At 39.0% G+C, this 12,959-nt stretch overlaps 1 protein-coding gene across 1 annotated transcript in view; it reads left to right on the top strand.

Moving 5' to 3' along the window:
• The first annotated feature begins 6,413 nt into the window (after positions 1–6,413).
• Positions 6,414–12,959, top strand: part of wu:fb13g09 (multidrug resistance-associated protein 5) — a 31,140-nt gene continuing 24,594 nt past the window's right edge. Inside the window, exons 1-3 of the mRNA XM_024283767.2 lie at positions 6,414–6,768; positions 8,257–8,445; positions 8,934–9,089. Of these exons, the coding sequence (XP_024139535.1) occupies positions 8,267–8,445; positions 8,934–9,089 (335 nt within the window). The 5' untranslated portion in view covers positions 6,414–6,768; positions 8,257–8,266. The remainder of the gene's footprint in view (positions 6,769–8,256; positions 8,446–8,933; positions 9,090–12,959) is intronic.

Raw genomic sequence — 12,959 nt, 5'->3', positions numbered from 1 at the left:
ATATAATCTAGCCTCAGAGAGTCACCAATCTGTGTACTATCTGTGGTGGTCCCCAGCCCACATAAATGGAGAGGGTATATATGTAGCATTTGTCTCTTTTTCCTTCTTTAATGCCAGGACTTTCTGCCATGGGAGACCCTACCAGGATCTAAAGACCCCGACAGCTTAGCTTCTAGGATCACTGGAGTTCTCAAACCCCTTCCCCACATTAAGTTGGAGGTTGGTTGGTGGAGTGCTGCTGCCCCAGGTGGAGGAGTTTAGGATCTTTGGGTCTTATTCACGAGCGAGAAAGATGGAGTGTGAGACTGACAGGCGGAGTGGTGCGTTGTCTGCTGTTAAGCAGTTGCTGTTTTGGTCTCTTCTGACACAAAAGTCAGTTTCTTTATGGTGCAACATCTATGACACGTGTCAGTCAAGGCCCGGGGGCCGGATCCGGCCCTCCGGGTAATTCTATTTTATTCTATTTTTATTTTCATTCAAAAATCTGTTTATTAGTTTGTTGACTAAATGTATTTTCTTATGAAAATGCACCTTAAATCTTCATTCTATGTTTTAAAAACAGTTTGTCACACATTTTTTCCACAGCAAAATGAATCCAATTTTTCCAGACAGAGTTTTCTGTTTTTGCATAATTTTCTATCTACTATCTAGTGTGGGAATAAAATATGTAAAAATGACTAAACAAAGGTAGTGTCACAGAGGACAGGTTGTACTGAGTAAAATGATACCAAACATGCATGTAGTCTTTCAAATGGACAATTCAGAGGTAAATTCAAAAGGAGACAAAAACTGAGTTTTAGGCTCCAGGTTCCAAAGGGTTAAATGCTGGGTGTGACGTCACCATTTTCATCCATCCATCCATTTTCCTGACCGCTTTGTCCCTTTCGGGGTCGCGGGGTGCCGGAGCCTATCCCGGCTACTGAAGGGCGAAGGCGGGGTACACCCTGGACAGGTCGCCAGTCTGTCGCAGGGCCTCAATCACACACACATTCACTCTCACATCCACACCTAGGGGCAATTTAGAGTCACCAATTAACCTATGAAGCATGTTTTTGGATGGTGGGAGGAAGCCGGCGTCCCCGGTGAGAACCCACGCATGCACGGGGAGAACATGCAAACTCCACACAGAAAGGTCCCAGCCGGGATTCGAACCGGGGCCTTCTCGCTGTGAGGCAAGAGCGCTAACCACTGCGCCACCGTGCAGCCAAAATAACTTTCCGTAGCCGGGAATCGAACTCGCTACCAATGCAGTGGGAGGCAGCGTTGCTATCATTTGAGCTAATGTCCGACGTCACCAATTTCACAAAGTGAAAATCTAAACAATACGAACATTTCACAACGACTATTTGTAATTCTACTGTGTTCCAATGATAAAAAGGTGGATGGTTTATCAAAAAAAAATACATTTAAACCCTTTTTTTGCAAAAAAATGTTCGACTGCAATGCATTGTGGTCTATATTCACTAATGTAGTGAGCATCAATGTACACTGTTTTTTTTGCTAACACTTCTGGGAAATTTCTAGGGGACTCAATTTTGTAATTGTAGATTCGGACAGCACTACAAAATGGCGAAGGCACTATATAGTGCATTATATAGTGAGTAGTGAGGGAATTCGGACACAACCCTCGTTATTTCCTTCTGCGCTACCAAACCTCCAGCAGCTTTTGTCAAACAGGTCTTTGCAGGTCTGTTCTGAGGTGCATCTACTTCTCCGCTACTGATTCTATGGCAGTTTGTTGTAACAGTTGCCTTCAGACCTATAAAGTTTTGTGACCATTTACAGATCTAGATTACCCTTTAGACTATTTGCTTGATTTACCTCGTCACCATCACCACTGCTCCTCATCCTCCACATTGTTTGCTGAACAATTGTCTAAACCCCATGAGAACTTCTGAGGCTTGCTTGATTGCCCCACCACTTAGCTGAGCTTTCTATAAAACACTTCTTTCCTCCTGAGTCATAGCCTTTTTGGGCTGTCTGTCTGAAATTGTGTCACTTCTGACCACTCCTGTTAGGAGTCCTTTGAAATTTACACCAGAGAGTAGAATACTCTATCTTCCAGACTGTAAGTCGCTCCGGAGTACAAGTCGCACTTTTAAGAGAAAAATCCAACATTTATGAACAAATTGACACCGAACTCAATTCATGCGTCAAATTCGAGACCGCTGCCTCTTTTGACGTGCGTCAAATTTAATGCTCAATGCTTGTCCAAAAATGTATTCATAAACTAGGCTTTGACTGTATAACGGATAATGTTGAGAGGTTACGTTTATTTATCTTAAAGAGCTCCACAAAAGCATCTATAGTCATGTTTTTATGTCTGGGTTCAGGACAGCTGTTTTTTTCTTTTCCTTACGACAATCGTTAACTTCTAGCCTGCAGGAGCTGCATCTGAATGACAGTGTTTTTAGCTGCTCTTCTGTCTGTTTGTTACCCAGTTTGAGAAAAGTTACAACAATAATAATAATTTCTCGATGCAAATAAGAAAAGCATCATAAAGTTAATGTGGAGAACAATCAGATTCGCAGCCATGTTTGTTCACTTCTCCTTCTGTGTTTGTTAGCAGTAAATACTTTTCCATAAACTTACACTGCCCTCTAGTGGTTGTTAATGGGAAACAACCGCTAAAAGGCAACGGTAGTTAGTGGGAAAAATAACAAATATATGAACCTATTTATGTTTTCAAAAAATCCCAAGTAAGTCGCTCCTGAGTATAAGTCGTACCCCTGGCCAATTAAAAAAATGCAACTCATTAGTCTGGAAGATTTTAGATTTAGGAAAATTACATTTTGTAAAGATGAGTGAATGGGAGCTGCTTACTTGGGCATAAAAGCCCTAATGATTAGGTTACTTTGTGGATTGTGTCTCACCCCTAGAGTTTATATTTTTTATTAAAAAATCTTCAATCTACATGTTTTAGGAAACTCAATCAAACAGGACAAAGCAATAAAAAATGTAAAAAATAGAAATGAGTGGATACATGAGACACAAATGAAATCCAAATGTGGGTTCAGTAAAGCCTCTACAAATCCTAAAAAATAACTTCCAGTTTGTTAAATTCCTGGACAAACATTAGGATTATGTAAACTTAGCCCAAATACACTTAGCAGGTGAGCCAAGAGGACCACCTCTGTTTTCTTGTTCCACCTACACAAAATGCATACATTGCCCTTACCAAAGCCTTTCCTCGTTTCTGGCTTAGTGAAAAATGTAACATTTCTGCACCACTTCACTCCACAAACGGTATTCTTTGTGAGTAATACATGCAGCATTTACTTCCAGTCACTCCCGGGAGGTTTACCTCAAACGAAAAGGATTTTTTTTTAAGAGGATTTCCTATTGAAACAGTTCAGTGAGTCACATTGCTGACCTCCTGTCCTACCACCTCAAAATACTGTTTGATGGAATTGTTGAAGCACAGCTCTGCCAAGGAAGACAACAAAACAAAAGATTTACTGTAAGTGCTAAATGCTTTTTTGTGCATGTGTGAGCGTGCAATATGCTAAACAGGAGTTGTATTTTTGACTTTAGGGTCTTGCACTATTGTGTAAAGCTGAGAGCGATAAACTCGCTTTGCTTCTCTGTTGCAGCAGGAAATCTCAGGGCTGTTGTTCTTTGGAAAGTGAAGCCGAGCTCAAGGTCCTATCGTGCAGATGAGGGAAATTTCAAGGCGTTGTGTTTGGAGGAAAGGTGGAGAAGTGAACCAAAGCGCAGTTCGGATGGTGAAAGTCTCCCGCACGATTGCAGCTTTTGTGTGCAGCAAGTGAAATAAAATTCAGGTTACCAGAACATCAAAAGCCTTTGAGGGCTTCAAAGGAGTCTGTTTCTTTGTGTTCTTAGCTACCAAAATTTAAATCCCTATTTTTTATAAGTTTGGCTGACATGTTAATTCTGAATAGTTTAATGTTGTTTTCTTTCTAGTCTCCATCACAGTCTGCACAGGAAGTTATGTGTGAACTTGTGAAGTTATGTGTAAACTGTTTCTTGGCTATAAAAGTAAACCTAAGACGAATAAACATTCCAACCCAGAAGCTTTTGTATAATTAAAATACCTTAACTTGATTGTGTAGCTTGATGAAGTTGTGTATATTTACCTGCAGCTAGAAAGAAGGGTAATTAAAAATGCAAGTATACTGTCAAAACACACAAAATCCAAGTAAAATTTCCAACAATAAATGCTCACAGAACACTTTGTGCTGTTTTTCTCATGATGCATGATGGAGAACATTTATAAATAAAATTAAGATTAAAATTGCATTTCTGAGTATTCCTTTACTCAAATCTTGAATCAAGAGCAGATGCAAAAATGCCGTTGAAAAAAGCTTGTGTGTGTGACCCAGTGGCTATTACGGCAAGCTGCAAGCTCTGCTCCACTCCAAATTGATGAATCCACGTGTGAACAAATAGATTCATCTACATTTTTGACTTAGCTGGCTCAAAACAAACAGTACAGCTGGATAACTCTGATCTCACTTACCATTCATGTAACACTGATATTACCAAGTTGAGGTTGTGAAGGAGTGAAAGATGGTGGGAGAGCATAAAAACAGATAGGTGATAGGAAGTGGGGACGGGCTTACTCCGCACCAACAGTTCCAACCACATCTCAGAGGTGAATTATAATGAACTCTTGTTCTTTGTTCATAATCATAATTACAAGACCACAAGGAAGACTTTAAAAATAGATAAAAAGATGATGGGAGTGGAACTTAAATGCTAAAAATGTGACCAACACTCATTGTTCTTGACCCACAAGTTTTCAGCCACAACTGGAACACATAGTTTCAATGTTAAAAAAGCAGGTTGGGCAGGTTAGTTCAGATGAGCTTCAACTTCAGAACATTTGCATTACATTTACACCCAGAATTCTGAATTCCTCCAGCCTACCTGCTTTGTTTGGACTTGCCTTTGCTTCATCCTCTAATACAAAGTTCCTTCCTCCAGTATTTCATGATTCAATTCGGTTTGAGTTTTGGTTCAGTAGTAGTTTATCAGCTTTTGCCTTGATATTGTCAAGAATAAAAAAAATAAAATTCATCATGGACTATTTCCATTTAAGATTTTTGGCAATGAAATAGTATCTGATAAATATAAAGTCAAAGATTCAGGCTATAGATCTGCATGATGGGGGATGGTTGTTTTCCCCAATGGCAATAAATCCTTTATATTTTCATTGTGGAATGTAATAGTTGAAAAGATTCGGTTGATGAATGCTGGATATGTGTAGTTGCAAACACACTGTAAATGCAAAAAAACCTGGTCTGTGGCTTTCCATGCACCTAAAAACAAAAGATGTCTATTCTTTGACTTAAGATGAAAACAGTTTACTTAAGTTCTTTAAGTGTTTACTCTCTGAAAAAAACCTGCTTGTCTTGTACTTTGTTTATAACTTACTTTGAATTAAAGTGTTACAAAATTGAGTTTAAATGTCAAATTACAATAATAATATATCTGACAAACATATTGATATCTGTTGTAAATGTTTTTTTCTTATTAAATCTATTTCTTTCATTCATTTTACTATGGATTCTGGAATTTCTGCTGCAAATATTTATGTAAATAGAATGAAATCAAAAATTATTTTTGTTCAAAAAACGTAATTTTTTCTATAAGAAGCACCCTCATAAGAATGTTAACAGAAATGTTTTCCGTCAATGCACAAATTGAATTATTTTAGAATTTGACGGTCTTGAGGCCTCCATACAGTTGGGATTGTTGCCAATGATGGTTGAAAGGTCAAAGAATGCCAAAAAAAAAAGAGAGAACATTTATAAATTAATTAAGATTAGAGATATCTAGTCTGTAATGTAATTATTAACAATAAGCCAAGTTGTTCAGAGCTAGTCTCTCAGAAGTAGATATAGGCGCCTCAGTTTGTGGAAAGATTGCCTTAAAACATTGCATAATGTACTAATACTAAATAACACTAATAATTTTCTAAAACTTTGCAGGTATTACTAAACTCCAGAAAATAGCTTAAAATGTAAAGTAACCTAAAAAATGTACGTAAACAAAAACATTCCTGATACTTGTAGTTCAGTCAACACACCATCAACAATAGACATGATTTGGTTAATAGACATTATAATGTGGAATCCTGTCAGAAACCATGATCCTAGATGATAAGCACATAGAGCTACATTATTATAAAATAAACACGAAAAAAACACTAATGTGCCCTGCAGGGCAAGACCCATCCAAAGTGGATGTAAGTTTAACAAGTTCAGCTTTAGATCAAATGTAATGAAACCCACTTAAAAATTGACATTTTCTTTTATAAAACGTTGTTTCAGAGCTAAAAACGAATTATCTAATTAAATGAAGAAGTTTCATTTGATCACACTTAGCTGCTCTTTGATTTTTGAGCTTTCCTCTTATGGTCTCCCTGGACAACCAATTAGATTCATTCATGCGGCCCAGGCCCCGCCCCCCGCGCGGCACTGTAAACTTCCTAGTTGTTGCTAGGCAGACAGCCGTCGTTACGTCAGCGGTCGGCGGAGTGAAGTTTCTGTATTTAAGTGCTTGTACGTGACGTAGAGAGGAGCTGTGCCGGCCACTGAGATACACGTGAGGCGCAAAGTTAGCTTTACTCTCTCGCCGTGTTTTCGTCTGAACTCCCCTCGGGCACGCGGAGCGTTTGTCAGTGCGGAACCAAGTTTGAGCTTTCAAAACAAAACTCACCGGAGGAGGAGAAGAAGAAGAAGCGCCATGGCCAGACTCGTCCTGGTTTCCTGCTTTTAAATTCGTTTGAGCTCACAATTTCAGGTAAGAGCAGCATATACAACAGCTGTGTAGGTGGTAAAGGTAAATGACTATTTATTTATTGTGAAAGTTTGTTATTTGGTTAAGTCAGAACAGACAGAAAAAGTTTGTTTTTTGGTTTGTTTACAGTAACTTTTTTTTTTCTAACACAAGTCACTTTGTTGTGTTTTTTTTTCAACATGACATGAAAGCTAAGCATCTTTTTTATGTGTTTGTGACTTTTCTTCTTCTTTAAAAAAAAAAGAAAATACAGATACTAAAGTCCCTTTTTTTTTTACCTGTCATTAGTATTTATTTTAAACGGTTCACATCCCCACCCCCCAAAAAAAAAAAAGTTCATGTTTTTCTGCTTGTTTACATTGTTTAAAGTAATTTTTTGGCTGTCTGACAGTCACTTTGCTCCTTTTTCCTTTCAGCAGGATTTAAACGCTAAACACCTTTGTTGTGTTTTCATTACATCTTTTAATACAGACATTAAAGTCACTTGTTTTTCAAAGTCAGATGTTTTTCGTTTAACTTTTTTCCAGATATTTTTGCCTTGTTTACATTGTTTACAGTTACTTTTGTTGTTATTGTTAACATAGTCACTTTGCTCTGTTTTCCTTTCAACATGATTTGAAAGATGAGTATATTTTTTGTATTTTTGTGTGTTTTTTTTTTTCTAAACACACACTACCTATTGGACATTTTTATCTTACATTTTATTCAGAGAAATGTACTGTTTTTGTCTTGTTTACATTGTTTACTATACTTTTGTTTTTTTGCTAACAGTCATTTTGCTCTGTTTGTCTGTTTTTGTGACTTTTTTTAAAAAAAAAGACCATATTTTTTCCTCCCTTTTTCAAGTAAGTTCTGGAAGTTTGCAGCCACATGATGAAACGTTACCTCATGTAGGGACTGAGGGATGAAGACTATAGGGGGGGAAAGGTAAAAGAGTTTAGTTTAGGCTCAGCGTAAAACTTCCCACCACTGCAACTTTAATAAGAGTTTTCAACATATTTCCCCAAAGAGCACGTGCTTTCTGTTGGTGTTGTTTGTATTGAATCTCCTTCTCTGGACAGCGGCTCTTTTTGCCCCGTGCCGAGTAGGGATGACCTTGTCGCAGAGCGTTGTTACACAAGGGATCAGTGGCGGTGCATGGACGCAGCAGCAGCAGCTCAGATGTCTGCTCCTGAGTTCCCGGGCGTCTTTAAATAGATAAGCACCATAAGCCAAAGAGAGGCTGCGACCTGTGAACAAGGTGTTTTCTCAAGTCTGTCTGCTTCTCAGAGGGCAAATCAAAGAAATGCAGCCCTTCTCTGTTCTCTCTGTGAGTTCAAGGGAGACTGAGAAGGTGGATTACCTTTTTTTAGTCCAGAGAATGTCTCATTTGTGGCATTTCTAGTGAATAAAATTTCCTAGGACGGATCTTTGAGGATAAACTTGCTGAAAATTTGTTTTCTCTATTTAACAGAAATGAATCCATGATTGTGATGATTTTGTGCTCCTCAGAGTGTCTGCCATGTTCCCCGATGCCCTGGAAGAAGTTGGACGGGTGGAGGGCCTGTCCCTCTCCTCCCCGCCAGACTTGCAGGAAGAAGAGGAAGAGGAGGCAGAGACGTCTCCAGAGAGCGGACCGAGGAGACAGGGGCGCTACAGGAAAAGCCTCCAGCTTTTAAAGCCCTTCAGGATCACGCACAAGTAAACAAAAACACTGTTTATGTGACAGTTCTCTGAGCACTCGCAGACCTGGAGAATCAGAGGCAGGAAAGAGGAAAAAAAACTGACATTTAAATGAGAAATGAGCTGAAACGGCGCAAACGACTCAGAGGTCCTCTGTGCTCACAGCATGTCTAATGGGCTGACTGTTGGGGTGTTGCAGGAAGACATGATAAGGGGAGGGAACCTATCCCTCTGTGACACATAGCACCCTGTTTGAACATATGCCGCCTGATAAAATTCCCCCGACCTGTTTATTTTCGCTGCTCGTATAGATTTCTGTGAGGAGCGTGCAAACGGCTGTCCAAACACCAGCCGAGCTGATTCACTTGTCACGAGTCGGCACAGCAAAGGTGCCGCTCAGTTCACAGCGGCCGGCGTGGGCCTGCTCTGGCCCAACGTAGCGCCTCTGTGTGGGCTATTAGACATCTCACTGTTTTTTGTTTTCCACTTCTTTGGTTCTATTTCAGGCACCAGCACCCGGTTGATAACGCTGGCCTCTTCTCCTTTATGACTCTGCACTGGCTCTCCCCGCTGGCAGGGAAGGCCTACAAGGCATCTAGCTTGTCTGTGGATGATGTGTGGGGACTCTCCTGCCATGAAGCCTCCACAGTCAACTGCCAAAGGTGAGGCGGCTGGATGTTGCTTTGTTTCATGAACAGGAAGAATTCTTGGACTGATGCCGACACACTTTTTCCCAGAGCGGTCCTGCTCTAAGGGAAAGCAGAGTGAAATGACAAGGCTGGCTTAAAACAATCGATTCATCCGATCAGTTTTCACAAAGAAAGGGGAAAAAAATGTTAGGTCATCGATTTTCTCACAAAGTGATTTCTTTAATTAATTGTATTTCTTCTCACTGATTTTAAAAAAAAAAAAAGCTATTTTTCTTATTAATAAAAGTTGTCCAGTTTAAACTAAAGGGATGATTCCAAGTCATTTTCATTTTGAGTTTCTGCCGTCACTTTTGTAACAAATTAAAAAAAAAAATGAATACATTACAAACAGATTTAGGTTTTACCCTGTTTTTGATTTGCTAACCCTCTGTCATAATTAAAAACTTAAACGGAGCACTTCTGAGAAGTAGATTGAACAATCCAGCAAAAACAGTACAACCATTAACTAGAATAAATAGTATTAACTATTAAATAGTAAAATTATTACATAATTAGTCATAAGAGACAGTTTGGTGGCTGTAGATTGAAAATTTTTGAAACGTCATGTTTCAAATGTCCATTAAAAATTATTTTTAAAATTTATGATGCCTTTCTTTTAAAATGTATCATGACTATGATCAATTGTCATGACTGGCTCTAATCAATGAAGCCATCTACTAGTTTTGGTTGTTTTTGAGACATTTTTTTCCCAGCGCTCGCACTTTGTAGACGGTCCCTTGATGTCTCAGTTTAATTTGAAATATAATTATTTATTTATTTTCCTGAAATGCTGTTTTAGGTCATTGTTTATGTTGAGACGAGCCAATAGAGCAGCTTGATGTTAGTTGTAAGTGTTTGTCTAAAGAGTTGTGAACAATTCTTTTTGTTAACTTTATCGAACAGTTTTTGTGTACGTCTCGCTCAAATTGTGGTCGTTATTTGCTGTTTTGTGGCAACAAAATCTCACAATCCCTTCATGATATACAGACTTCTACTAGGACAGTTATTAAAATAATAAGATAAAGATATGCAGAGCTGATAAAAATAATAAAAATAAAATAAATCCTGGAATAGGGATCCAGCATCCAATTTGGATAGAGTTTGAAACTTTGTGATCAGTTCCTGATTTCCGGTAACGTGATAAGATCGGGACATCCATAATTTAAATTTCTGTTATGGTATATTAAATGGAAATGTTTTTATTGGATATTTGACCAGTGATTTGATGTTTAGTTAAATTTTGTCAAATTATAAATTATTTTGAACTTTTTAATTGAAATTTAAACAATTTGATTTTTTTACAGTAATCCACAGCAGCAGAATCTAAAAGTAAAAGAACTTATTTAAGCAACAAGGTTTATTATATATATATATATATATATAAAACGACACTCCCTTGTGTTGTCTTTACATTTTTTAAAGCACTTGTTTCCACAATAAATGACAGTAACTTGACTCTAAACATGAGTTTAAGTTTAGGTTTCAAGTTGGTGGCCTAGTGCTAGAGTGTCCACCCTGAAACTGGTAGGTCTTGGGTTCAAATCTATGGTCAAGTCATATCAAAGACTCCAAAATGGGAAACAATGTCTCTGCATTAAAGGGTTGGATTGGGAGGTTAAACCACCACATGGTCCGCTCCCTTGGGGGATTGGCCAAATGTCACAGAATTGTGAATTTAATTTACATTCTTCATCACCAAAGTTCATTTTTAAACCTTTATAAAGTCTTAAAAGCAGGCAAACTGCATGACGTAGTTCCAACAGTTATATTAGTTTGCAGGTTCCTGTCAATACGATCACTAAAATCTGCGGTCATGTGCATGACCCCCGTGAGATGCTGCATGTGCACGTCTTGCATTTCAAATGGCAAAATTTAACTTGGAGGAGAAGTGAAAGTGACGATGCAAAAGTGGGTGTTAAAACCTGCTGACCGTCCGTCTGCAAATCAGCTAAACCCTAATGAACTTTGTTATCCACTCCATCAGCAGTGTTACCCAAACTTTTGCAAGCCTCTGTGATCTTGGATTTCCCCTTTTTTTAATTCTTTGTGGGCAGTCTGAGAGAAGCTTAATTTAAAGAACGTTCTGTTTTTCCTTCACTAATGCAGGTCCACTTGCTGGGATGAGTGGATGCTAAGAATAACAAGGATTATAGCTTACGTTGTGTGTGTGTGTGGTGCCTTGCTCTGCTGCCTAAATGGCTGCTTACCGGCCGTACAGCGTCTTCCAGTCGCATTAATTAGCTGACAGCGGCTGAGGTGAAAGGCTGCCAAAGTGCAGCTTCAGAACTAGTGACGTGCTAATTCTCTGAATGAACTAACGGCGCTTACAGTGGGGGTTAGAGGTCATTCGAGTCTCTTTTAAAAAAAAAAAAAAAAACGCAAACATTTTCCCATTAGATGTGCATTGTCACCTCCCTGTGCAGTGATTCAGCAGGACGGCTACTTAAGGGGTTTTTTTCTTTGATGGTGACTGTGTGGGTTGTCCATGGCTTGTTCTCTGAAAGATCTGTGGCTAAAGGGCTTGGTGGTTTATTGCCGGCGCTCCTTCTTTGTGTTTGCTCAAGAGCACGCTGAGAGGAAGCACAAAGCAATCACGCTGGCAGAGGTGGGCGCTGGAGACAGCAGAGATGTGTGTTGGGGGTGCCTTTATCTTGTGTTGAGATAGCAAGAACAGTTATGCAACCCTAATGCAAAACAGAGATGATGGCGTGAGAGGGAGCTGCAGAAGGACCCTGGGAGAGTTGACACTTTCCGCTGCTCAGTGAGGTGCGAATCTTGAACGCGGTGTCCTGGCCAGCAGACTCTAGAGACGTCCGCTCCGCCCGCCATCTGGCTGCTGGCTGTTAGGAACATGTCAGTCCTGCATGAAAGCAAATATTCTGCACTGTTGTTTTTATGTTATTTTTTTATGCACGCTCTTAAGACGGAATGTTGCATCATTACGGGTTAACTGTGCGGTGATGGTGTCAGCAGGGATTGTGCAAGCTCCACATTTTCAGCACCGTTCACTTACTTTCTTGCTTATTTTTTAAACAAATGGCGGCTCGCCAGCACCAAATGTTTTTGAAAGAGCCTGGAGGAAGATGCCTAGAAACAAAAATCTAGCTATACAGAGAAAAAAAGTAATTTATCCCGGTCTTATTTCTGGCCTTTCCTCTAAAAACTGGGGGGTATTCCCTGTAGAAATGAGGCACCGCTGTAATATGTCATCATCCCTCGCCACTGGCTGCTGCATAATTCACAAGATTAGTAGATGCCGTCGTCTTCTGTAGGAATTTTAATCATGCAATTTAACGCATTTATTTGCATTTTTCAGAAGCAAAATGTAGGAATGAACAACTTTTTTTTGTTTTTTTTTCACTTGAATACATTTTGTGTTTCATTAAGCCAGCAGTCTGATGCATTTATGAGGATTAAAAAGCATTTAGGAGTGGATTAGAGCTGTGAAGTCCAGAACTGAACGCACAGAAACTGTTTCTTTACCCTGAAATTAGTCAAGCTGATGATGGCAAATTTAGATTTTACACGACGAGAAGCACAAAATGGAAGGATAAAAATTCAACAGATCAATCAATCAATCTGTCAGTCACTTTTATAGATCACCTTCCATCAGAAAGTCTTTTAGGTGGTGACTTAAAAGACTCAAACATCGATTTAAAAGCAATAAAAAGTCTCAAAACCCAATAGACTAAGAGCAACAACGATCAAAAGATGAACATGAAACGGAGGGAAACGCTGTGACTTATAGGTCAATGCTCCCATGTTAAGCTTTATTGACCTTTAAAAAAGACAAAAAAGGGAAACTGTATGGTTTTTACTTCAGTCCAGAAACAAAAAAACTTG

This window comes from Oryzias melastigma, linkage group LG10 (genome assembly GCF_002922805.2).
Source record: "Oryzias melastigma strain HK-1 linkage group LG10, ASM292280v2, whole genome shotgun sequence".
NCBI lineage: Eukaryota > Metazoa > Chordata > Actinopteri > Beloniformes > Adrianichthyidae > Oryzias > Oryzias melastigma.
The sequence above is the reverse complement of the archived record's forward strand: the minus strand, read 5'-3'. Positions and strand labels throughout refer to the sequence as shown.